The 17775-nt window shown below is 34.1% G+C and overlaps 1 protein-coding gene across 1 annotated transcript in view; it reads right to left on the bottom strand.

Annotated features, from left to right (window-relative positions):
- Positions 1-15779, bottom strand: part of LOC114327513 (macoilin) — a 144738-nt gene extending 128959 nt beyond the window's left edge. The window contains exon 1 of the mRNA XM_028276153.2: positions 15545-15779. Coding sequence (XP_028131954.1) covers positions 15545-15624 — 80 coding nt within the window. The 5' untranslated portion in view covers positions 15625-15779. The remainder of the gene's footprint in view (positions 1-15544) is intronic.
- Positions 15780-17775: the final 1996 nt, after the last annotated feature.

A 17775-nucleotide genomic window follows, 5' to 3' on the forward strand; every position in this document is an offset into this window, starting at 1 on the left:
TGTAAATTAAAGATTTTTAAAATAGATAAACCAGGACGATGGGGAATAAAATCAAGATGTGCTGTGGACCGCCCCATTTTTGGGCAACCACCAAATATACCTGAAAATGTTTTACCGAAATACAAAAATACAAACAAGCGATGAAGTTTTGCGGTTGCAAGAGGATAAAAAACTCAGCAAGAAAGAGCCAGAATATTTTCTAGTATTGCCGAACAGGTTGCAATTAATTTGGAGGAAATATGGAAAAAGGCTTTAATTCCAATAATTTAACATACAAGAATTATTCAGCTTTTAAAATCCTATCATGACAAATATATGAAACTTATGAAACCATTTAAGAACAGGCAAAACAGTGAATTTTACAAAAATAAAATTCAATGCTTTAAGAACAAAAGTAAAACTACACGTTTCGATCTTGCAGCATGCAAATGTGACACTCTGATTACCTAATTGTCTTTGTAGAAAATCTCAAAAAGTGTATCTGGATAAGCGCGAATTTCTATTAAATCAAAGAGGTCCCAGAAAAATGATGATAAGCTCGATTGATAGGGAAAACAAAAACAAATTTAATCACAGAGAACAACGGTAAAAGAAGAAAGTTACCGACGCAAAGACAAAACTTTAGCTCAAGTAAAAAACAGTACCAAGTTTTTATTTTCAATCGATCGTTGGAGAACACATAACACTTGTGCATGAGCCAGGGTGCAAATATTTCGGATATAGGTATCCCCTGTCTGGTATATCAGAAAGTATCAAATCCAGCTATTGCATGTGACGAAACAGTCGTAAATACTGGCGTTAAGGGTGATGTAATACGGCTGTTAGAAGAACATCTTAAAAAACCGCTTCAGTGGTTTGTGTGTCTGCGACATTCAAATGATCTACCCCTTGGGCCCTTGGACATCAAAAGAAGTCTGCCAGTGACCAAATCAAAAAACGTGAGGGTCTTCAAACTTTCTCCTATAAAATTTTTTATTCAAACGACTACTTTGAGTTAATTAACTAACAAGAATATCATCTTACAGAACCACCTATATCTCTAGATTTTCGAATGACAATCTGCGAGATTTTATTAAGAACTCTAACTTAGACCCTTTTAACATTGAGATTGAGAAATATCACTGCCACAAACAATGTGTAGAACGATGTGTCAAGCTTGTGACACAAGCTTCTCTAGTAGTTTGTGGAGCGTATTCGAGGGATGGATTTATAAAAAAACTCGAATTGATTCCACAAAAACAATGCTTCACTATGCTAAATCGGAAGACATCTTCGAATATAATGCTTTTCCCATATTTTTTTGTAATATTTATATACCTAATTTTGTACTTTGCTTTATACATATTTATTTTAGTATTAAAAAACTTGGGTGACGTCAGGGAGACCGATAAATTAGGCTATTTTGTTATAAAAAGAATATTTTAGTATACTTTTCTTAAGTTAAATTTTTAATAGCCTTGTGAAACCAGAAAATATTTTCCAATTTAAACCGAATTTATTTATTCAAGTTCTATAAGCTATTACATTTCCCTTACAAAAGAAATTCGCATATTAATGTATTTGTTCTAATTTTTAGTTGCCGTGAGGGGCAGAAAATATTTTTTTATTTCAACGCAATTTTACGAAAATACTAAATAGTGTGTTGGGCAACTTTTGTGAGCTATTACATTTTCGTTTCGAAATAAAATGTTTTTTCGTCTGTTAACATTTTTTCAAAATTTTTAATTGCCTTGGGGGGGGGGGGGGTAGAAGATTTCGAAAAAATTTTACCAAAATACCAAAACAGTTGATTGGGCAACTTTTGTGAGGTATTACTTTTTCATCGCAAAAAAAAATTTTTTTTCGCCTTTTTCGATGCACCCTACTGGACATACAGGTGGCAAAGCTTAGCCAGCCTTTCTTAAAGGTTTATCAAGAGGATTGGGAGCAATTCAAATAATGACCTTCATCTTATTGTCACCTACGTGGGTGGTTCGATAAGTACTTAGCCTCTTCACCTGATGGCGCCACCATGGCAAGAGAAATCTACCATCGTATAATACATTCCTGTAGGTGGGGTAAATCAAAATCTCAGCCGAATCAGACTCGTAGTTTTGTCATGACCGCACGTGGAAGCGAGCATGTGGGGATTTTAGAAAAAAGTAATATCGGCTGGTGATTTATTCATTTCTTGTTTTTGGAAGGAAAACTGCATAGTGAAATCAAAGAACGCTTGAATGCTGCGTATGGTGACACTTCTCCCTCAATGGTGACCAATAAAAATTGGTTTATCGTGTTTCAACATGATTGCATGTCAGTGTTTGATCACTGACCCCCAGTGTTTTAGGGTCATGTCAGTGATTGCAAGTCACACCCAGGAACCCCGAAAACGGTTATCATGGATGATCATCTGAAAAAAATCCACGATCACATATTGGTAGACCATTTAACGAGTCATATCCTGCATGATATTTTCTCAGACCAACAAGTGCCACTATCAGACTACTTCAGAACAACGTCTGAGGCTGTTTAAGCGTAAACTGAAGGAATTTCTATGTTTCTTCATAACTGTCGACAAAACTTGGATCCACCAGTACTCACAAGAAATCAAGGAACAATCGATACAGTGGAAGTCATCCTCAGAACGCGATCCGAAGAAGGCGAAGACTGTCCTATCGACCGGAAAGCCTGTGATGGCCACCATTTCCTGGGATTCACAAAGTATCGTCCATATCAGTTTCCTGGAAAAGGTCAAAACGATCACAGGGCTTTACTATGCCGCATTATTGGGTCGATTCGACGCCAAATTGCAGAAAATACAGCCCCAACTGGGAAAGAAAAAAGGGCTCTTGTACCATAAAACACACCAGCACACACCTCCAGAATAGTCATGCCCAAACTGGTCAATTGGGGCTACGAACTGCTTCATCCACTATATTCTCCAGATTAGGCCCTGTATGACTTCTTTCTGTTTCCAAATTTGAAAAAGTCAGTAGCCAAACAGAAATTTAAGTTGAATGAGGAATTCATCGCAGCCATGGAAGCCTACATTGGAAGAACATTCTCCAGAGTGTTGATAGTAACTCTGTAATTTACACAGAATAGGGTCAAAGTAGAATTACTGACAATAATCAACAAGTACCATGGTAGATTTCCATATGTTATATTATAATTCAATAGCTAAACTTCATAGGATTACTGTTTTGAGATTTACTGATTTTGAGATATTGTCAGGTTAATCCAAATGAATTCATTTGGGCTTAAATGAAGGGATATTTGGCCTGAGAGAACATAACATGTAATACATTCATGGCTAGTGTGACCAACTAGTCCGAAAAATCCGCGACATGGCCCGAATTATGAAGTTGTGTCTTGGCATCCCGGACAAGGCTTCCGGGCCATACGAATTTTAAACGTTTTGGTAATATTCTATTTTACAATTTTGAATACGATATTCTTCTATGAATTCACATCACGTTGAATTGGTGACCCGAAAAAAAGTCGACCATTTGTACAGTATAATACTAATACCCCATCCAAAACACATGCATTTTATATCGTGGTACAGTAGACTCGCGATTATCCGAGGTAACTGGGACCGTGACTACCTCAGATACGGAAAAACTCGGTTAACACTGAGATTGGTTATATTGATAGAAAAACAAGTAAACAATCATAACTGTGGATATTTTAATGACAAAATTAATACAGTACTGTCTATAAAAGATAAAAACATTTACCTTATCCATATTACTGTTTAAAAAAGTCTTTGATTTTGCATAAGCTTTATTCCTGTTTTTGATTTTGAGGCGGCGATGTTACGTCAAGGTTGAAAATTGTAACTCACCTGTTATGACTTTTGCCTCGGTTAACCGAGGGGCTCGGATAACCGAGACTCAGATAATCGCGAGTCTACTGTATTATAGTTTTACGAAAACTCAAACTGTGAACTTTGACTATCATTGTCAACATAAAAATGTTAAATAATCAATAAAGTGATGATATTAAAGTTCTTTAAAAAAATGTCCTGATTTTCATTGAGAAAAGTCCCGGATTTCATGTATTTTTTTCAGCCTTGTCCCGAAATCGACTGAATTGGAGTTGGTCACACTATTCATGGCCAGCTATATTTTCATGTATCTGGACCTTGGAGGTAAACTACACTATGTTATTTCAAGAAACTGCGTTTAGCTTGTGTTTGCAACAAAGTTTAGAACAAAGCGCAAATAACTCCAAAAATACTCAATATACGTAAAAAATGATAAATAACTAAATTTTAGTTTTTTCTGTAACAAATACTTTACCCATTTTACTATTTTCGTAGAGTAAAAAATAACCGAGATAGAAACGTTTCAAATTTAAATTTTGCTGTGAGAACCATGTAACCGGGGCCATTTAACCTTTTATTTTTAAAAAAGTAAGAGGTATAAATGACTATTTTGACGTTTTTTAACAGCTCTTGGAATAAAATTTTAACCAGTTATTAGATGAACTTGCTACTTTAAAATTTAACGGAGTTATTTACAAAAAAACAATAACATTTTTTAGAAAATTTTTTAAAAGATACATTTTGAAACATTTTTGGTGCATAAACTTTAATGCTATCAACTTGTTCGAGCACTTATTTGATAGATATTTCAATGAGCTTTGACAAATGTTTAATAAGTTTATGTTATAAAATGCATCATTTTCCCGGTATTTAAGCTTGAATACTTAGATTTGGGTACTCGACGAAAGAAATATACATTCAATTACCTATAACTCACTTTCAGTTAACATTGAAAGGTTTTTCTAGTAAGGAATTTATTTGATTTTTTATTAGCCTCAATTTTGACAATAATAACTTTTTTGTAAAAACTTATAGTTTTTGAGTTATTTATGAAAAATCGGTTAAAAACATGCATTTTTCTCACGAAAAATTAAAATCTTTGATCTTTAATAACTCAAAGAGTTTTGATTTATTTTAATAACTTTATATAACAAATTTTGCTTATAATTTGTCGCTCTATCGAATTGTGGGGTTATTTTTTTATAAAATACTTTTCACCCCGAGGAGGGGTGGCATCCACCCCCAGGGTAAAAGCGCAAGTTGGCACCATGTCACCTTTGTTCCTTGAGATATCCTCTAACCACTCACCAATTTTCGTGCAAATCAATGGAGGTTCAACGAAATCGGAGGTAATAGCTCATATTCACCTTCAGTGACTGCACTAAATAGGTGTACATCCCACTGCACATATTGGCCAATGTATTGTTATATTTCTATTTGATATGAAAATTAAAATTTGATAATTATAGATAAAATTCAATTTAATATAAAATATTTTCAATTTTCTCAACCACGGGCATATAAATTTAGAACAACCTGTATACAACAAATTGTTATATTTAATTTTAAGAAGTGATTAAACGAAACTCGGAACAATGCGCTTAAAATAAAACTCAAGTGAAATCGATAATAGGTCATTATCGTTGTTCGCGGAAGGTTCGATCATTAGCCGATGCTAAATAAGACTTAGTGGAAGTAGATAATAGATCATTAAATTTTGTAATTAGTAGAAAGTAATTTTAGAATGGGAATTAACTATTTTTCTTTTGAAATCCATTAAGCATATTTAGAAAGATTAAAAATTGGTTTTGAGGAATACTGCGAATGAGAGTTGGTGGTGGAAGTTTGATTTGTGAATCTGGAAGGGATATTTAGAAAGTAGGGGAATGAATGACAAATAGAGATCAGAATGTTTTGAGCTGTCGAGAAGTGAAGTCCAGTAGGAGACGGTAGTGTACGGAGAGTGAGAAAGCCGGTGTAGTTCCGTGAGTGTGGAGTATCTATCGTGGAACGAGAGGTAGGCCAGGTTGAGAGTAAAAGAACCTCCTTGAGCCAAGAGTTCCCGGTAGCTGATTGCAGTTTCGAAAAAGGTAGAACACAGCATCACGACAGAAGCAGGAAACGAGAGCTATACGAGCTAGTTTCAGAGGAGAACATTACTGGAAGCCAGGACGAGGTTTTGATTGCAGCCAAGGATAGCAGGAAACGGGTCTTGTGTGAAGACATTCTCAGTTCACCAGAAAAAGGTCAGTCTCATTTGTTTGGACATGAATGTTTGGGTTTTTCGTATTAAATACCACATTTAAAATTGAAGAAACATAATCAATAATATCAGAAAAGCTTCATCAAACTTAAATAGAATTTTTGCTAATAAATCATAATAGTTAAATGTTAGTAAAAACTTTCAATTGGAAACCAAAAGGAAATAAGATTCCCATGTGTAAATGTTATGTTTAAGAATAATAAGATATAGCAAATATTAAGCAGTGATTGCCATTTAAATAAAATAAACAATATTTTGATCACAATTGTAACCCATATGTGTTATTATTTTACTCTTTTCTTTCCTATCCCGATTAGGAACCATTGAGAAATACTTAGAAGCCACGTATGTAAGTAATTAATTTTATAAAAAGCCCTGAGATTGAAAACATATTGATATGTGATCTGGTAAATTAATTAGATTATTATTAATGCATTGATTAAATTAAATGACATATAAAAATATTATCTCATATCAATAATCAAGATCACATCAACTGTCGTCCAACGTGGAAAGCATTGTAAAGTATTTCTAGTGGCAAATTTGAAGGATAGAAAGAGTAAAGCCGGTATTTGAAAATTTATATGCCTGTGGTAAAAAGTGAGATACTTACATTTGATAACATAAAATTTTAGATCTCTTTAGGTACAAATTTTACATAACTGATTTAATATTTTATTTTTACGATATTTACATTTCATATATTTATTGACAATTTATAATATTTGGGTGAGAAAAAGTCGTCTTGGTAACATACTAGTAAAATTTCATATTTGGCGGGGACAGTACTTCTTGAAAACAAATGTCTGTGACAAGAAGCCAAAGCAAAGACAACAAAAAACAAAAAGAACATTCAGACCAAGAAGATATTTTAGACACGACAATCATGGCATCAGAACAGCAAGAATTATCAGGAATAGATAAAATATTACAACTGATGCAACTCCAGTCACAAAAAATGGATGAAGCAAAAAGGACAATGGATAAAAATCAAGAAGAAACATCAAAGAAAATGGATAAAGTGGATCAAAAAATGGATGAAACACAACAAAAAATGGATGAAACACAACAAAAATTGGATCAAAAAATGGATGAAACAAAAAGAATAATGCAAGAAAATCAGAAGGAAACAAAACAAGCCATAGAAGAGAACAACAAGAAAATGGAGGAACGCATAGAAAAGTATGAAATGAAAATTCAAGATAAAATAAAGGAGTTAACGAATGGCCAGAAAAAGGAACTAGAAAATTTGGAAAATAAGTTGGAAAATGCTATTCAAGTAGACAGAGAAGAAGTGGAAAAAATAATCACAGAAATAGAAAAACAAGTCACCGAAAACCGGACGCAACAAAATGTAGGAGAAAGAAGAGAAATGGTTATACATAGCACAGATGACGTGAAGATAAGGTTTGGCGGGGATGTAAGAAGATTACACCCAGTGCCGTTCATAAATAGCCTGAAAAAGAAAATACAACACATCGGAAATTTCGAAACAGCAAAAGAAACTATCAGAAACCATCTCAAATATGAAGCAAGCCTATGGTTCGATAGTAAAGAAGAAGAATTCGGCAATTGGCAACAATTTGAACAAAAATTTTTGAATTATTTCTGGGGAAAGGTCCAACAATGGGAAATTAACAAAGAATTGCAAAATGGGAAATACAATGATAGGATGGGTGTATCAGAAAGGACATATGCTTTGCAAATTTACAATAATGCAAAACATTTACAATATAATTACTCATCGGAACAATTAGTCGAACTGATTGCAAGACATTTCGAGGAAACGCTGGAAGACCATATCACATTGCAAAATTACAAAGACATAGATAGTTTATGCCAATTCCTACAAATAAGAGAATCACGTCTAAGAGAAAGAAAATCAAGAAGGTCGCGAGAAGATTACAGGCCCCGAGAAACACAAGATTACAGAGATAGAAATCAAAATAGGAGGTACTATACAAGACGAGATTTTAATCCCAGAAGGGAAAACGAAAATAGAGACAACGGAAGAGGAAATTATGAACAAAGAAATAGGCAATGGAATGAGGACAGAAATCGAGAATACCAGAATAGAAACACCACACGCTCAAATCAAGAAAACAGAAATAATGGTAGACAAAATGAACAGGGATATCGAGAAAACCGAAACAGATCCGACAGACCAAGAGAAAATAGAAGAGAAGTAAATAATACCCAGACAGATGAATATGACGGAGAGAAACATTATGACGAAAATATAAACAACGATGAGCAACCGGCGTCTTTTTCACGACGGCGCTCACTAAAAACCAAAAATCAAACAGGAATCTTTTGTCACCCCAAGGAGTTTATTAAATTGGCAGGAAACAACGAAAAGAAAAATGGAGTTAATTTAAAATTTGTGGATGGATTTATCAACGAGAAACCAATTAAAATTATGATAGACACTGGATCTGAAATAACATTGGTCAACAGAAAACTAATAGAAGAAGTTAACTTAACAAATTTAATTTACAAAATACCTAGGGTAAATTTAGTGGGCGCAAACAAACGGACATTGGCAACTATTGGGACCGTGCAAGTTCGGCAAAGCGACCTCTATTTCTACGCTCTGTACTTTTATTCGCACTTTTAATTGGCCAATTATATTAGTCCTGGTTGCTGGATAATTGTCAAGACCATAGTCCAAAAAAATAATAAGAAGAAAAAATAAGATGCAGGTTATGTTTAGCAAACGTAAACAATTGTATGTAGTAAATAAAATCAGTTATTAAAATGCAGTACTGCAAGCAAAATACACTTAATTAAATTTACCTTTATATAATAGTTGCATATCATATCAATATTGTGGAGCAATATATAATTTTTCTGCGTCAATGACAGAAGGTATGAAATATACGTCAATTTGACAATTCAATTGACAATATGAATTATTTAAGATAATTGCAATATTTCTCCGCGACTCGCGCACGGTCGTTTCTCGTTTCCCTTTCCAAGTACTTGCACACCGCGAATAAATGAAGGCATACGAGTAATGGTACGACTGGGTAAGAATATGTATGCACTACAATGTGTAATAATGCCAAACATGTCACATGACATGATAGTAGGAGTTGACGAATTGGCAGAAAAACACGTAGTGATAGATTTTAAAAATAATACGATGAAACTAACAGAAGAAAAAGAAAAGGAACAGGAGAAACAAAATACGGACGCATCAGGTAAAGAACAAACAGTGGAAATGAATTTGGCAACGAAGCAAGGACAAAGAAGAAAAGGGAGAAAAAGTCAGAAAAGGATAAAAGAAAATGAAACCTGTGGCTCCTCAAAAGAAGAGTTGAGCCCAGAAGAAGAAAATTTGAGAGTATCAGAAACAAAGGAAACCTGGGATTCCTCAAAAGAAGAGACGAGCTCAGGAGAAGAAGAAATAAAGCTAAAAAATGAAAGTGAAAAGAATATGATTGAAACAGTGGTATTTGAAGAGGAGGTATATGCAAACGAGGATGCAGAATGCACGGTAAACATGTGTGAAGAATCTGAGAAAAAAGACAGAAAATTGATATGTGGAGAAGGGAAAGAAAAAGAATTGCGGTTGATCTTAAGAAACTACGAAAATTTGATCAATGAGGAAAACAGAGTGGCTAAAAAGTACGAACATTCATTTGAGGTGAAAAACTTGGGAAATTTTCGATCAAAGACTTACCCGATTCCATACAAGTATCGACAAGAGGTGAAAGAAGAAATAAATAAAATGTTGGAAGATCAAATCATCGAAAGATGTGATTCACCGTATGTTAACCCGATTGTGATAGTAAAGAAAAGCAATGGAGAATTGAGATTATGTTTAGATGCCAGGAATATCAACCAGCACACTGTATCACAATATGAATCACCTCTAAACATCGAGGCCATTTTTGGAAGAATCACCGGGTCACACATATTTTCGAAAATTGACTTAAAACACAGTTTTTGGTTGATACCGTTAGCTGAAAAGTGTAGAAACTACACCGCTTTTTCTATTGATGGTATTGTCTACCGGTTTAAGGTAGTGCCATTTGGATTGCAGAGTGCTTGTGCTGCACTCGTCCGAGCTCTACACACCATTTTGAATCGCCATGAAGAATTCATAGTTCATTATATCGATGATTTATTAATTTTTTCACAAGATACTCAGAGTCATCTGGAACACATAGAAATAATTCTGAAAGAATTGGACACAGCGGGATTGAAATTAAACATTGAAAAATGTCAATTTTTTCAAAATGAAGTCATTTATTTGGGTTTTCAATTGGACACCAAAACAGTAAGATTAGCCGAAGACAGAGTCAAGCTCATAGATGAATACCCAAGACCAACGAATTTGAAAACATTGAGAGGTTTTCTTGGCACGATAAATTATTTTAAAAAGCTGATTCCCGATTTGAGCCAAAAGGAAATCCCTCTGATAAAATTGCTTAAAAAAGGAATAAAATGGAATTGGAAAGAAGAACAGGAGGAAGCTTTCGAAACATTAAAACGAGAATTCGCAAAAGGAACGAAAATATACCACCCAATTTACAATTTACCTTTTATACTCCGAACTGATGCGTCCATACAAAAATTTGCAGGAGTTCTGTCTCAAATACAAAACGACCAAGAAGGGCCGATATGTTTTATATCTCGAGTGACTAAAACACATGAGAAAAAATATAGTGTTACAGAATTGGAGTTTGCCAGTGTACTATATTGCGTAAACAAATTGAGGTTTTACTTATTGGGAGCAAAATTCACAATCGAAACAGACCATGCAGCTTTAGTACATATCATGAAGAATAGATTAGTAAATAATAGAATACATAGAGGCATTCTATTATTACAGGAGTATGATTTTGAGTTCCGATATATAAAAGGGAAAGACAACATAACAGCCGACGCTCTAACACGGGATGAGGACACCGGAAAAAAGGAAACAATTACTCTACAGGTGGGACTAAATAGATTAATACAAGAAGAAGGGATATATTCGTTAAATGAGATAAGGACAAACCAGGAAGACCTAGAGGAAAGAGAAAAAAGAAGATCGGAAGTAGAAAATAACATATATTTTAAGAGAATAGACGGAAAGGAACTATATTTAGTGACACAGACATTGGCCGAAAAGATAATAAAGAAATTACATGAGGACAATGGGCATATCGGTAGCAGAAAAGTTTGGCTCGTTTTTAGGGAAAATTACATCAGCCGACAGGATTACCGCATTGCAAAGGAAATTACCCAGAAGTGCGATGTATGTCAAAAGTATAAGAGTCGGAATTTCAAAAACGAAAATGTTGCCAAAAATATTGAAGCCCGAAACAAACTAGACATTGTAGCAATAGATATGTTAAGCGATCTAATTATGACCACTAAAAGGAACAAACATATTCTGGTAATGGTGGATGTGTTTTCAAAATACGTAAAATTATATAGTTGCTGCACCACAAAGGGGGAAGAAATATTAAGAAAAATCGACAATTTTATAGCCATAATAGGAACACCAAAAAAGATTCTACTGGACAATGCAACGTATTTCCGAAATGATCGTTTCAAGGGACAACTTCGAGAACGAGGAATAGAGACAAATTTTGTCAGCATCAGGCATCCACAGAGTAATCCTTCGGAACGATTCATACAGGAAGTGACGAAATTTCTTCGCATTGCAACAGATGGTCAACATCGCCACTGGGACAGGAAAATGGCGGAAATAGAAAGGTATCTAAATACAATTCCGAGCACAGTAACAAAAGAGACACCAGAATACATCATGAAGGGTGTACTGCCGATAAGGCCATGGGAAGACCAAGATCCAAAAGAATATCAACAGGTGATTGAAACCGTACAGAGAAGATTACGGCGAAGCAACGAAAAATATATCCAAAGACAGGAACAAAATAGAAAAAGAAGACCAGTGACTTTCCAAAAGGGTGAAAAAGTACTCGTGAGGGCATTACGAGTATCAAATCTTCCTGGGGGCATTTGCGCAAAGTTGATGCCTGTTTTCGAAGGCCCGTACATCGTGAATAATGAAAATGGGATAAATAGTTATGAGTTGAGGCACAGGAACTCGGAAAAGATCCGAGGAATTTATAATATTCACGATGTATACAAATATCACGAATAAAAGACAGATACATGAAGTAGATAGTAAGTTAGGAAATAAGACGTAGATTAAAGTAAGGAAATATACAGGGAGTTGGTTTTGCCTCGAGAAAATTTATTTAAAAATGCAGATAAATTTTATCGAATACAAGGCGGGGATTTGTTATATTTCTATTTGATATGAAAATTAAAATTTGATAATTATAGATAAAATTCAATTTAATATAAAATATTTTCAATTTTCTCAACCACGGGCATATAAATTTAGAACAACCTGTATACAACAAATTGTTATATTTAATTTTAAGAAGTGATTAAACGAAACTCGGAACAATGCGCTTAAAATAAAACTCAAGTGAAATCGATAATAGGTCATTATCGTTGTTCGCGGAAGGTTCGATCATTAGCCGATGCTAAATAAGACTTAGTGGAAGTAGATAATAGATCATTAAATTTTGTAATTAGTAGAAAGTAATTTTAGAATGGGAATTAACTATTTTTCTTTTGAAATCCATTAAGCATATTTAGAAAGATTAAAAATTGGTTTTGAGGAATACTGCGAATGAGAGTTGGTGGTGGAAGTTTGATTTGTGAATCTGGAAGGGATATTTAGAAAGTAGGGGAATGAATGACAAATAGAGATCAGAATGTTTTGAGCTGTCGAGAAGTGAAGTCCAGTAGGAGACGGTAGTGTACGGAGAGTGAGAAAGCCGGTGTAGTTCCGTGAGTGTGGAGTATCTATCGTGGAACGAGAGGTAGGCCAGGTTGAGAGTAAAAGAACCTCCTTGAGCCAAGAGTTCCCGGTAGCTGATTGCAGTTTCGAAAAAGGTAGAACACAGCATCACGACAGAAGCAGGAAACGAGAGCTATACGAGCTAGTTTCAGAGAAGAACATTACTGGAAGCCAGGACGAGGTTTTGATTGCAGCCAAGGATAGCAGGAAACGGGTCTTGTGTGAAGACATTCTCAGTTCACCAGAAAAAGGTCAGTCTCATTTGTTTGGACATGAATGTTTGGGTTTTTTGTATTAAATACCACATTTAAAATTGAAGAAACATAATCAATAATATCAGAAAAGCTTCATCAAACTTAAATATAATTTTTGCTAATAAATCATAATAGTTAAATGTTAGTAAAAACTTTCAATTGGAAACCAAAAGGAAATAAGATTCCCATGTGTAAATGTTATGTTTAAGAATAATAAGATATAGCAAATATTAAGCAGTGATTGCCATTTAAATAAAATAAACAATATTTTGATCACAATTGTAACCCATATGTGTTATTATTTTACTCTTTTCTTTCCTATCCCGATTAGGAACCATTGAGAAATACTTAGAAGCCACGTATGTAAGTAATTAATTTTATAAAAAGCCCTGAGATTGAAAACATATTGATATGTGATCTGGTAAATTAATTAGATTATTATTAATGCATTGATTAAATTAAATGACATATAAAAATATTATCTCATATCAATAATCAAGATCACATCAGTATATATCCAGGAACGGTTCTAAAATAGATGAAGACAGTCTTATCACAGTTCAACAATAATTTATTCCCAGCAAACCATCTCTCAGCCCTCTCCAGATTTTCACCTGTTTTTAAGAGCAACTCTTCAACAGTTTTGGCCCAAATCAGATAATTTGAGTCATCTGCGAAATTAATAAGGCTAGATTATTCATCTGTTACAGATTCAGCAAGATCATTGATGTATACAAGAAATAAAAAAGGTCCAAGAACACCTCCCTGGGGTACCCCAACTAGAGATTCAGTGCTTCTGAGAGTGTTCTCTCACCATTAGTTTCCAGACAAACTCTCTATGACCTTCCTGTGATAAATGACTCTATCCAACGTAATGCTGGGCCTCGTATTCCATACTTGTCAAGTTTGATCAGCAGTATTTGATGATCTAAACTGTCAAATGATTTTTAGTCAAATAGAGCTGTATCAGTTGACTTGCCCTTTAGGAAACCATGCTGTGTTTGTTTGAGAAGATTTTTTGACCTGAAGAAATTTTCAAGTCTATTATACATAGCTTTTTCAAAAATCTTAGAGAAGGATGAGTATCATATGAAGGGTGAGATCATATAAGTTTGGTAGTGTGTATGCCGTTCCTTGGAAGATCAAGCGTAAAACCTGACATGTAGGTACAAATCTTGAGAACATCAAAGCTTTTATGAGCCGTAGTGCTAATTTTTTTTTTTTTTTTTTTAGCTAATGCCTCGACAACTAATGGCCATTGGCATGGTAGGTACGGTAATTTTGAACAGTTAGGTACCTAGTGTCATGTGTAGTGTGTGTGTTAGTGTGCTAGTGAGTAAGTGTCTTGTTACTTTGCAAAGTCGACGTCATTGTCTTTGCAAAGAGACGCTAATTGTATCCGAACGTCTGCGGTCCCTCCGGTGAGTACCGATCCCACAAGGACAGAAACTATATTCATTTACTAATTTATAATAAATGAAAAATTCCTGACCCTGGCGAGAATCGAACCCACAACCTTTCGGATTTTTTCGATCCAAAGGCAGGCGCTCTTACCACTGAGCCACAGAGGGGGCGTAGTGCTAATTTAATAACAGTGATATTTTGATATAAAACTCAAGCAAAAATCCATCAATAAAAGAATACAAAGGATAGGATATGGAAAAATAATGGTAAATTCGAATAAAAAAAATTAAACTTTTGAAAAAAATAAAACATAAAAACAATGACAAGATGTGGAATAGAATAAACTAAAAGTAAGTAATAAATATAGTGATTGGAACCAATTTAATAATAGAAGGAGAATGAGTTTTAAACAATGCAGAAGTAGAACATACAATAATTTAGGAAACACATGTATGAAAGAATAACTTAAATCACAACCAAATCAAAAAATAAAAGATTGGTTCTGGAAAATATGTGAAGAAGAATGACAACAATATAAAAAAAATACCAGAAGTAATGCAAGTTAACTGTTTATGTTCCTGGATAAATAAATGAAAACTATGAGCTAAATTAACCCCCGAGGGGTGATTGTTTATTTGTTGTGAATGTATGTCAATTGGAGTGCATAAAAACGTGCTGTATAAAAGATTATACAGATTATAAAAGTTAAAAATAAATTTTGTTTTGACAGTTATAATTCTAACCTAGGATGTTAATAATAACTGGTAATAATAGTTTAAAAATGATATAATATGTAATTGAAGTTGTCATGGTATAATATTACATCCCAAAGCTTTAATATGAAGGAAAAAGACGAAAATTCAACATTTGTTTAGGGAAACCAGCCATTTTGAACCCACATATGGGATGAAAAAATATTAGACTGCAACTGTCTAAACGGTTATTATATAAAATACAGTCACAATCTAAACACGGAAACGTACCTTCCGTAAAATCCTTCAGTAATTTTGTTCTTTTTCACGGGCCTTCTCATTTTAGCGATCTCAACATTTCGCCTCTTCATAATTTCACTCAAAACCTATCCACTAAAATGATTATTTTGCTCACTCCACTCAAGGATTTAAAATTAAACTTATTTCTTTCATGGATTTCTCGTCACAAAAACCTCACTTCTGTCGTAAAAATGTATTTGTTGTCAACTAAGTTGTTACGGAAGAACGGAACGGACTCTTCAGATATGGTATTTAGTAACTGTTCCGTGAACCCGTTCTTCGTTTCAAACTGAGCTAAAACATGACGTGAATAAGGTATCTGAATTTTTTTCGAAATTCCTTTTTCCAGTATCGTTGGTTGAATTTTTCTAAAAGATGCAATCACTTTTAAAATGCTAAAACATTTTTTAGAGATCTATACCTATAATTGTTTTAAAATATTCTTCATAAACTTTGCAATTAAATATTTTTATGTTCATATATATTTAACACGTTGACTGCCATGAGAAGCATACCGTGATGCACGGGCAATTTAACCTACAGCCGCGAGAATCAACAATTGATTCTCGCTTGTAATGTAAATACAATGGGTCTATTGAATAAAAAAAAGTATTTGCTTTTACTTCCTTGTATTTAAGTATTTACTTAATAGTAATTGAATAAAGCATTAAAGAAATGACTTTATTCAATTAGTATTAAGTAAATACTTAAATACTTGTAAGTAAAAGCAAATACTTATTCTTTTTATTCAATAGACCCAGTGATGAGCACGATAATAACCGGCAAAATAATGCAAAAGATGGAAAACATAATACATTGTGAAGAGCGCGCTAATAACTGGCAAAATAGGGCAAGAGATGGAAAACACATTAAGTTGTGAGATAAAAAGAAATAAAACCAGTGGAGGAAACAAGAAACAATAAAAACCATAAATTTACATTCTATTTATTATTTCCCACCTTTAGACGTATCAGACGAGTTTGGCTTTGGCAACTGCCACTGCCACTGTTTTAGTTGACATACTCCTGATATAATGTGGGAAAAAATAAATAGAATGTAAGTTTATAGGTTTTTATCGCTAAATCTCCCACCTCCACTAGTTTCATTTTTTTTATATCACAACTTAATATGTCTTCCATCTTTTGCGTTATTTTTCCGGTTATTAGCGCGCTCATCACTGTATAAAAAGAGTTGAAACTAGTAGAGGTGGAAATTATCGATATAAACGTATACATTAACTTTACATTACATAGTTTCCCACCTTTAGATGTCTGTGACTGTCACAGTGACAGTTGTCATACTACTCCGATACGTCTAAAGGTGGGAAACTATGTAATGTAATGTTAATTTATACGTTTATATCGATAATTTCCTCCTCCAATTTCATCTCATTTTACCTCACAATGCATTATGTTTTCCATCTTTTGTGTTATTTTGCCGGTTATTAGCGCGCTCATCACTGACATAATAAAGGGTAGACCAGGCAAGGTATGGGCCGCTCTGTGCATCAAGGTGTAACGCCAATATCAATGGACAATATTCTCTTTGAGTGGTCTAGCCATCTTTGTCTGTCACATGCGCGGGATCTCTTTGTAAAAAGAGATAGATAAACCACTGATCGACTGCCCGCGCGTGGGAAAAATATCGTTTTTTTGAGGAAAAAAATATTTGACGCTGGAAGGAACTTCTTTTTTTCACTATTGTGGCAGTCTAAGTGTTAAACAATAGTAAATTTTACATTATATAAGTTTAACGATTAACCATGGATTAACCTGCTAGCTTGACTTCACTTGCGTGATGGGCTTTTTGTGAATGAGCCTTAATTTATTTTGTGTGATGTATAATGAATCTTTGTAATAATAATAACTCTTTTTATTTATTTATTCGTTGCTAATTTACAATCTACCTCAATAAAGTAATAAGTAAATGTGATATAAGTTTCTGGATTGTGGCAGGTGTCGTCCATTGACGACTCTCTGGAATTCATCTAGCAGTTAGGTCTTCTGGCCAAAGTCTTTTTAGGAAAACAAAGAAAAATAGAAAACAAGTCTGGCAATCAGTGGAGGGTTGAATAATTCGTCTATAAGATGGTTTGGATGGTTTGTGCTGCGATTAATGTGTCTTCTGGAGTGGTCAGCGATCACATCATTAATGAAAGGAATGTTGAGCTCTGCATAAAGGGTTTGGTTTGACATGTACCAAGGGGCCTTAGCTAACATACG

Source organism: Diabrotica virgifera, chromosome 7 (assembly GCF_917563875.1).
Source record: "Diabrotica virgifera virgifera chromosome 7, PGI_DIABVI_V3a".
NCBI classification, from domain to species: Eukaryota; Metazoa; Arthropoda; class Insecta; order Coleoptera; family Chrysomelidae; genus Diabrotica; species Diabrotica virgifera.